Source organism: Capricornis sumatraensis, chromosome 8 (genome assembly GCF_032405125.1).
Source record: "Capricornis sumatraensis isolate serow.1 chromosome 8, serow.2, whole genome shotgun sequence".
Classification (NCBI taxonomy): Eukaryota; Metazoa; Chordata; class Mammalia; order Artiodactyla; family Bovidae; genus Capricornis; species Capricornis sumatraensis.
In genome coordinates this window covers 5713874-5722292 of record NC_091076.1, presented here as the reverse complement: position 1 = coordinate 5722292, position 8419 = coordinate 5713874, and the positions used below count along the sequence as shown (strand labels likewise).

The 8419-nt window shown below is 56.5% G+C and overlaps 1 protein-coding gene across 4 annotated transcripts; it reads left to right on the top strand.

Annotated features, from left to right (window-relative positions):
- The first annotated feature begins 1619 nt into the window (after positions 1-1619).
- Positions 1620-7681, top strand: AIP (aryl hydrocarbon receptor interacting protein). 4 transcript variants are annotated; one of them, XM_068977058.1, is made up of 6 exons: positions 1620-1759; positions 4624-4803; positions 6125-6313; positions 6687-6863; positions 6966-7107; positions 7411-7681. In XM_068977058.1, the coding sequence occupies exons 1-6, from the start codon at positions 1661-1663 to the stop codon at positions 7614-7616; spliced, it is 993 nt and encodes a 330-aa protein (XP_068833159.1). In that variant the 5' UTR covers positions 1620-1660; the 3' UTR covers positions 7617-7681. The 4 variants fall into 4 exon arrangements, with proteins under 4 accessions (XP_068833159.1, XP_068833161.1, XP_068833162.1 ...); XM_068977060.1 differs by having other exon boundaries at positions 6966-7099; positions 7411-7620; XM_068977059.1 differs by having other exon boundaries at positions 1657-1759; positions 4653-4803.
- Positions 7682-8419: the final 738 nt, after the last annotated feature.

The following is an 8419-nucleotide window of genomic DNA, read 5'->3' as shown; positions in this document are numbered from 1 at the left end:
AGAGGGTTGTAATTTCCTACTCCTGGGGATCTTCCCGACCCAGGGATCAAACCTGACTCACTTGTGTCTCCTGCATTGGCAGGCAGATTCTTTACCCCTGCGCCAACTGGGAATCCTTCGTATCTATATTTATTAGTAAAATTGATGTAGACTTGTCTTGCCTTATGGTTTAAGTATCTTTTTCAGAATCAAGATTAAACTAGTCTCATAAAATATGTTGGTTGACTTTCCCTCTTTTTCCATTTTCTGGAACAATCTGTGTAAGAGTACAGACAACTTGTTGCTTCAGAATTTGGCAGAACTTGCCTGTAAAACTTCCCGTGTGAGTAAAAAACAAAAGCTAAAAACAAAACATGTTTCCCTTTCGCTGCAGAGTTTCCACCTCTCTCAGGGGACTTCTCGGGGGAAATGAACCAACATAAATATCTGAAGCCCTCAGCACGTGGGGCAAAGGGGACAGACAGTAATTCTTCCCAGTTATGACGATGGAGTGCGGACAGTGCACAGGCCTGAAGACATCCCTTTATTCAGTTACCTAACCTTGGGCTGCAAGGAGATCCAACCAGTGCACCCTAAAGGAAATCAGTACTGAATAGCCTTTGGAAGGACTGATGCTGAAGCTGAAACCCCAACACTTTGGCTACCTGATGCAAAGAGCTGACACATTGGCAAAGACCCTGATGCGGGAAAGATTGAAGGCTAGAGAAGAGGATGACAGAGGATGAAATGGTTGGATGGCATCACTGACTCCATGGACATGAGTTTGAGTAAGTTCTGGGAGTTGGTGATGGACAGGCAAGCCTGACGTGCTGCAGTCCATGGGGGGTCGCAGAGTCGGACATGACTGAGCCAGTGAACTGAACTGAACTGAAACCTCCACAGTGGGAGAAGACGCTTAGAACTATTCTTCACAACTAGTTTCCAGAGGCGGAGAGAAATGTTTTAGCCTCTGAAGTGCCTCATTTCTATCATTCCTGTATTCCCGAATATTCGCTGGGCACCTACTGGGCTGTCAGTCTCTTGGGGAGCTTAGAGTTTCCACGGGAATACAGAAACCCTCCTTCTTACACCCATATTGACTGATTAATGAGAAAAATTCAGGATGGAAAACTCACGAGTATTGCGCTAGGCAAGCTAAAAGGAAAAGCAAAAAGGAATACACAAAAATAGTAGTTTTAGGAGGTGGCCTTACGGATGCCGACCTTCCCTCCCCCCACTTCTGTAGTGCTGGCGTGCTACTTTTACAACTTTAAATAGCGTGGCACACGGCCACTTGGGAGGGCCCAAACCAAATCGGTTCAAGGACACAGTTCCTAGGGACGCCCCCGGCCCCGCCCCGGCCCGCCCCGGCCCGCCTCTCTGGTCCCGCCCCGCCTCTCTGGTCCCGCCCCGCCTCTCTGGTCCCGCCCCTGGCCAGTCTCAGGCCCCGGTCCCGCCCCTGGCCAGTCTCAGGCCCCGCCCCTGGCCTGACCCGCGCGCTCAGCCGCGGAGCAGAGAACCAATCACAGCCCGTTTCTATGTTCGGGCTCTTTTCGGCGTCTGCCCTTAGCCAAAATGGCGCCAGCTCGGAAGTTGCCGAAGTTCTAGAAGTTGCCGAAGCAGGTCCGGAAGCTGCCGAGCGAGTCCGGAAGTTGCCGAAAGAGAGCAGCGGGGAAGGAGGATGGCGGATATCATCGCAAGACTCCGGGAAGACGGGATCCAAAAGCGTGTGATACAGGAGGGCCGAGGAGCGCTCCCAGACTTTCAGGATGGAACCAAGGTTCGTGTCGACCCGCTTCCCCTTAATCCGTCGGTGGCGCGGTGCGCATGCGAGGCGGGAGGAGGCCTTAGGCGATAGATTGCGCATGCCCAGACAGCAGTGGTCGGTGCCCCTACTGCTCACATGCCGAGCTCGACGCTGATTGGCCTGGATTTAAGTAGAGGTGAATTCGGATGCGTGAGCTCCGCCCCCTGCCTTGGCCGAGTGGCTGCATAGGTCAGGGAGGCCGTCAGTCATCAGTAAACATTTTGCGGGAGGTGAGGGGGTTGACCCCATTGCTTGCCCAGACCCAGCGCTGGAGAGGACCCCAGATGAGAAAGCTGGGCTCTGGGAGGAACCCCTGGATTGCAAGGTTCAAGGTCTTCTATGGATGGTAGGGCCTTGTGAAAACGTAGACCAGCTCTCATTGCTTAGATGGGAAAACTGAGGCCCTGGGACGCACAAACCCAGAGAACAGGTCAGGAGGTCGGGTCTACCAGACGAGAACCCTCTTGACAGCTTTCCTACTGCTCTTCGTGGCATTGGGTCGGGACAGATAAGGGCTAAGAAATAAGGAGCCTCCCATCTTCCTCCTTTGCACATCCAGGCCCCTAGCTCCAGCCTCTTCCACCCCTCCCCACCCTAATAATATACGTCTCCAGGCTTATCTCCTGCTCATGCAGTTCCTTCTTCTGGAGGGCCTTTCCCAGTTGCCACTTGTTTGTAGAGTAAGGGCTTCCTGGGGACAGCCCCTGTGCCCAGCAGAGCAGTCACACAGGACGTGCATATTGAGCAAATGAGTAAAGATCCTGGCCCTGAAAATGAAGCGACACAATGAAGCGACTAGAACAGCTGAACATGTAAGACATGCTGGGGACACCCAAAGTAAGAGCTACTGTGCTGACAAGAGCTGTGCAGAGATGGCGAGGGTGAAGCTCCTAGCCTGGCTCGCAGGAGGGCCCTGAGGCAGAGCTGTGTACCCCTAGTGACCAGTGATATATAGAGGGATGCTTCTGGAGATGAGGGAAGGAATGTGGATGAAGTTCCCCATGGGGTGGGGTGGGGGTAGGGGGGTGGTGGTGGCCCTGAAGGTCTTGGCAAGGGAGATCTTGGATGGAACAGACACCAGTTGGAGAAAACACCAAAAGTAGTAATGATCTGTGAACAATGACACTGAAAGAATAGGGACAAATAAATTAAACAAAAATAAACAATCACCGGCATTGATTGAGGGTTCACAAGAGCATGGTGCTCAATGCTTCACAGGTTTATTTGCTTTCATTCTCATGTGGTAAGGTGAGTACTGTTGCTAACTCCATTTTACTGATGCGGAAACAGAGTTCAGAGGGCTGGCTAGGGGTGGGAAAGAATGTGGGTTCCTCTAACCATATCCTGTGGAAGGTTCAGTCTCGAGACTTCTCTTCACTCACCCTGAGATGATCTCATCCAGGCTTGTGTCTTTTAAGAAACTCTCCACGCATGCCTGGACCACTCCCAAATGTCTGTGTCTAGCCTTCCCTCCCCCTTAAAGTTGATATCCAGTTCCCTACTCACCGTTTCCACCTGGACGTCTCATTGGCAGCTTAACCTGCTCCCCTCGACCCTCTCATCTCAGGGTAGGGCCCCTCCAGCCTTTTGGTTGCTCAGGCCAAAAACCTCCCAGTCTCCATGCCTCCTCTCATACACCCCCCCAGAAGATCCTCAAGATACACTCAGGATCTGACCATTTCTACCACTCCCACCATGGTCCAGGCCACCTTCGTCTCTCCCCTGGGTTATTCCAGTAACGTCTTAACTCGCCTCCTGCTTCTGTCTTCCCGGCTCTCCCACCTGTCTCATCCCTGCAGCAGCAGAACCAGCATCAGATAATGTCCCTCCTCTGCTTGGAGCCAACTGGTGGCTTCCATTTGAGAGTGAAAAACCAAAGTCCTCACCACGGGCTTTAGGCTCTGTGGGGTCCCTCCCTGCTGACCTGATGACCCCGTGAGGTACCACGCCATCCCCTGGTTCAGTCTGCTGCTGCTGCTGCTGCACTGGCCTTCCGCTTTGTGAACACACCACACACTGCCCCTCTGTAAGGCCTTTGCACCTGCTGTTCTTTGGCCAAGAAATTTCCCACCCCTTCCTACCTCAGCATCTGTCTGGCTTGCTTCTCCTTCAAGTCTTTGCTTTCTCTCTCTCTCTGTGTTTTTGGAGGGGGGTGGGGCCACACAGTGCTGCTTGCAGGATCCTAGTTCCCTGACCAGGGATTGAACCTGAGCCCCAGTAGTGAAACTGTCAGCTCCTAACCACTGAACTGCCAGGGAGTTCCTTCAGTGACTCCGGCTCCCTGAACTCGCTGTGCCTTACCCTGCTGCGTTTAGATGTCTGATCCATAGCACTTCGCTCCACCTCACAGAGCGTGTTTTGTTTGAGGCCTGTCTCTTTCCTGTAGAAGTTCCCTGTGAGCTCCACGGGGGCAGGGGCTTTTGTCTGTTTTGTCAACTGCCAGGCCTAGCACAGAGCTCAGGCATGTAGTTGTTGTTCAGTGGCTAAGTCATGTCCAACTCTTTGCGACCCCATAGACTGCAGCACGCCAGGCTTCCCTGTCCTTTACCATCTCCTGGAGCTTGTGCAAACTCATGTCCATTGAGTCGGTGATGCCATCCAACCATCTCGTCCTCTGTCAATATTTGTTGAAAGAACGACTAAAGCTAGACCCCTTGGGCTCTTGTCCCAGCCCATCCACCCACTCGTCATGTGACGTGGACCCCTTCCCTCCTGGGGGTGCGGTAAAGGTCAGGTGGTGACCCCTGTCCCTGTGCCACCTGCAGGCTGTGAGCTGGCCTTGTCCTTGTGGTTGTGGGAAGGCCGTGCCCTTGTCTGATCCCATTTGCGGCCCGCAGGCCACGTTCCATTACCGCACTCTGCGCAGTGACAAGGAGGGTGCCGTGCTGGATGACAGCCGGGTGCGCGGCAAGCCCATGGAGCTCATCATTGGCAAGAAGTTCAAGCTGCCCGTGTGGGAGACCATCGTGCGCACCATGCGGGAGGGGGAGATCGCCCAGTTCTGCTGCGATGTCAAGGTACCCCACGGCCCACGCCTGCCTGCGTCTGTCTGGCCACACCCGATTCCCCATCCTCTGCCCTGGCCAGGCCACCACCGGCTCCCTCCAGGGCACTGCACCGCCAGGACACTGGCCTCCTGGCCCCTAGTCTGCCTTTCCCTCTCCTTTAGCCAGACTGCAGCCAGGAACTGGCTCTCAAGTGCAATAACCGCTACAGCTCCTTGCTTCAATCCCCTCTGCTCCTGGTCACTGTCGAGCTGAAGCACAAGCCATAGATGCCCACGTGGCCCCTGCAGGGTCTCCCTCCCACTCACCTCCCTGTGTTCCTGTCTCCTCCTTAGCCAACATCCTGCTTCCTACTTCAAACTAATTCCCGGGTCACCACCCCCATGAAGCCTTCCCTGACTACTGGTGCTTGACTTGAACCCCTCCTCTGGGTTCTCCACCTCTCATACTCTGCATGGACAGGATATGGTCCTTTGTCTGTATTTAGGCTACTTCAGGGCAGGGATTAGGCCTGTTTACCTTGAAAGTGCCTAGTGTGGGCCAGCCCAGAGCCAGGACTCCGAACACATCTGCTGACTGGATGAACATTAGCTGAGCAGTCAGCCCCGAGTGACAGGGTCAGTGAGAAGAGCTGGTTAGGCATGAGGATGGTCTGGCTTCCGCCATCCCAGCAAGTGTCCCTAGTGAAAGGTCAAAAGCTAGGTCCCTGGGACTTCCCTGGTGATCAGTGGTTAATACTCTGCACTTCCAATGCAGGGGGCATGGGTTGGATCCCTGGTCGGGGAACTATGATCCTACATGCCACGTGGCCAAAAAGTAAAAAAAATTAAAGTAGGCCAACACTAAAGAAAAAAAAAAGAAAAAACATAAAAAAGCTAGGTCTCCAATGCCTGAGGGTCCCCCGTGAGGATTTTGAAGTTGCTGCCCTAATCCCAACTCAGAGATGGGCCCCGAAAGGGGTGGGGGTGGGGCCAGAGAGAAGAGATGCTGGGAACAGAGTATGGAAGGGTCCCCGGAATGATGAGGAGCCCAGCTTGTGGGCTGCAAGCCTGGGAGGAAGACAGGTAAGAGGTAAGAATTCCCCTGGGTTTGTCAGGTCTTGGGAGACAGGTTGGCAGTGGGAGTGTGTGTTTGTGTGTTGGTGGGTGGGAAGCGTGGGCATTTGGCCTGAAAGTGATGGAAGGCTGGGAGGCCGGAGGAGTCGGGAAGGAAAAGTCCTCCTGGGCCTCAGTGCCCTTTCTCAGATGGTGATGGGGCAAGGAGTGGGGCCTCTTGAGCCCATGACCAGCCAGCACGTGCTGACAGAGCCCCCCTTCCCACTCACCCTCTGCAGCACGTGGTGCTGTACCCACTGGTGGCCAAGAGTCTACGCAACATCGCAGCCGGCAAGGACCCCCTGGAGGGCCAGCGGCACTGCTGTGGCATTGCCCAGATGCACGAGCACAACTCCCTGGGCCACGCCGACCTGGATGCCCTGCAGCAGAACCCCCAGCCTCTCATCTTCGACATCGAGATGCTGAAGGTGAGGGACCACCAGGCCAACCCCCTACTGCCCAGCTTCAGAGAGGGTGCCGGCTCTGCCCACCTGCCCAGAGCTGGTGGCCTCCCTGACTGTTCAGGGGCTGGGGTGGGACAGGCATAAGGACACCTGGCAGTGCCCTCCCTCCTGGGGCCCCTCCCTGCTCCCTCAGGTCTCTGCCAAGACAGGGCTTTTCGCCATCTTGCTCACTGCTCTGTTTCTGGACCCCAGCACAGTGCTGGGCACGCAGGAGATGCTGCACACGTTTGCTGAATGGTCAGTGGATGAAGAAGTGACTGCTTCTGGTACCCGGTGTCCCAGGCCCAGCCAGCCCAGGGGCTGACCCCGGGCCCTGACCTGGCCTATGCCCCGGCAGGTGGAGAACCCTGGCACGTACCAGCAGGACCCGTGGGCAATGACGGATGAGGAGAAGGCAAAGGCAGTGCCAGTTATCCACCAGGAGGGCAACCGGTTATACCGTGAGGGCCACGTGAAGGAGGCCGCTGCCAAGTACTATGATGCCATCGCCTGCCTCAAGAACCTTCAGATGAAGGTGCTGCCTGGAGGCTGCAGTGGGTGAGGGGAGGGGTCAGGAGGGCCCCAGGGGGCCCAGGTTTCAGCATCTTTTGCCCCCTCCCTGCCTCCGTGCCCCCAGGAACAGCCTGGGTCCCCCGACTGGATCCAGCTAGATCAGCAGATCACCCCACTGCTGCTCAACTACTGTCAGTGCAAGCTGGTGGCCGAGGAGTATTACGAAGTGCTGGATCACTGCTCCTCCATCCTCAATAAGTATGATGGTGAGCACTGGGTGCTGGGTCGCCAGGGCAGGGCGGCGGCCTCCTCCATCACCTCTGGGCCTTCAGTATCACCCCCATTCTGAACTCCCATGGGAGCCTGACCCAGTAGCTCCCACCCAGTGGGGCCGTGGGCTGTGCTGTGCCAGTGAGATAGGAATGGGACTTGGGGGTGGGGTTGGCATCCTCAGGGCAGGAGGCCTCCGTCCACGCCGGGCCCCTGGTGCCGGCAGTCAAGGAGGGGTGCTGGCTGGCGCCCCTTTCTCATGCCCTTGTGTGCTTGCCGCCCACTGGTGCCCCCTGCAGACAATGTCAAGGCCTACTTCAAGCGCGGCAAGGCCCACGCGGCAGTGTGGAATGCCCAGGAGGCCCAGGCTGACTTCGCCAAGGTGTTGCAGCTGGACCCAGCCCTGGCGCCTGTGGTGAGCCGTGAGCTGCGGGCCCTGGAGGCACGGATCCGCCAGAAGGACGAGGAGGACAAGGCCCGCTTCCGGGGCATCTTCTCCCACTGATGGGGCCCCGCTGGCCCGGCTGCCCCGCCCGCTGCTGCCGCCGCCTACGCTGCCACCCACCCACCCCCTCCACCCCCCACTATATAATGCTTCTCTGTATATAAAGGCCTTATTTATCTGTCTCTCTCTGGGCCTGCTGAGCTGATCCACTGGAAAAGCTGGGGTCATTGCCCCTCATTTCCTGGTACTTGGGTGGTTTGGGGAGGCAAACAATTGGGTTCTAATCCCAGCTCCCCGTTTGTCAGCTCTGAGACCTCTTTGGGCCTCCGTGTGCCTGACAGAGAAACGAAGATGGTCTCTGTCACAAGGGGAGTGTTTCTTGCCGGCCAGGGCCGAGGTGCCTGGGAGCCTTCAGTCTTAAGGGGGAGATGAAGCAACTGCAAGCCAGGAGGCTTAGTGCCCGGGTGAGGTGGGCTCCCAGCGCAGCCCTCCCCATCGCCCCCCTCCCAACCCCCAATCTCACGGTCTCAGCTCAGGCAGGCAGTGGTTCCAGTGAGAAGCCAAGTCTGGGCCCCTGGGAACTGAAAGGCTGGCTCAGGTGGGGAGGGGAAGGAGGGTGGGCGAGGCTGGTTCTCCAGGTCCCAATCTTGGCCCTGCCCTCTGACTTGCTGCCTGACCCTGGGCACATCCCGGCTCTTCTTTGCCCTTCAGCATCTCTGCTGAACTAGAAACCGTGAGCTGGGCTGCCCTGTGATGCCATGCCGGTGGGCAGTCAGGCGGGATGCAGGCGGTGTTTATTTCCGTGGAGTTACACACGCTGGAAAAGCCTCTGGACCTTTGCTGCTCCCTCCTCCAGCCCCCAG

Bases quoted from the DNA above. Each gene is read 5' to 3' on its own strand.
- AIP (XM_068977058.1), top strand. From the start codon at position 1,661: ATGGCGGATATCATCGCAAGACTCCGGGAAGACGGGATCCAAAAGCGT. The intron at 4,804-6,124 runs GTACCCCACGGC...CACCCTCTGCAG, and splicing joins AGTTCTGCTGCGATGTCAAG to CACGTGGTGCTGTACCCACT. The intron at 6,864-6,965 runs GTGCTGCCTGGA...CCGTGCCCCCAG, and splicing joins TCAAGAACCTTCAGATGAAG to GAACAGCCTGGGTCCCCCGA.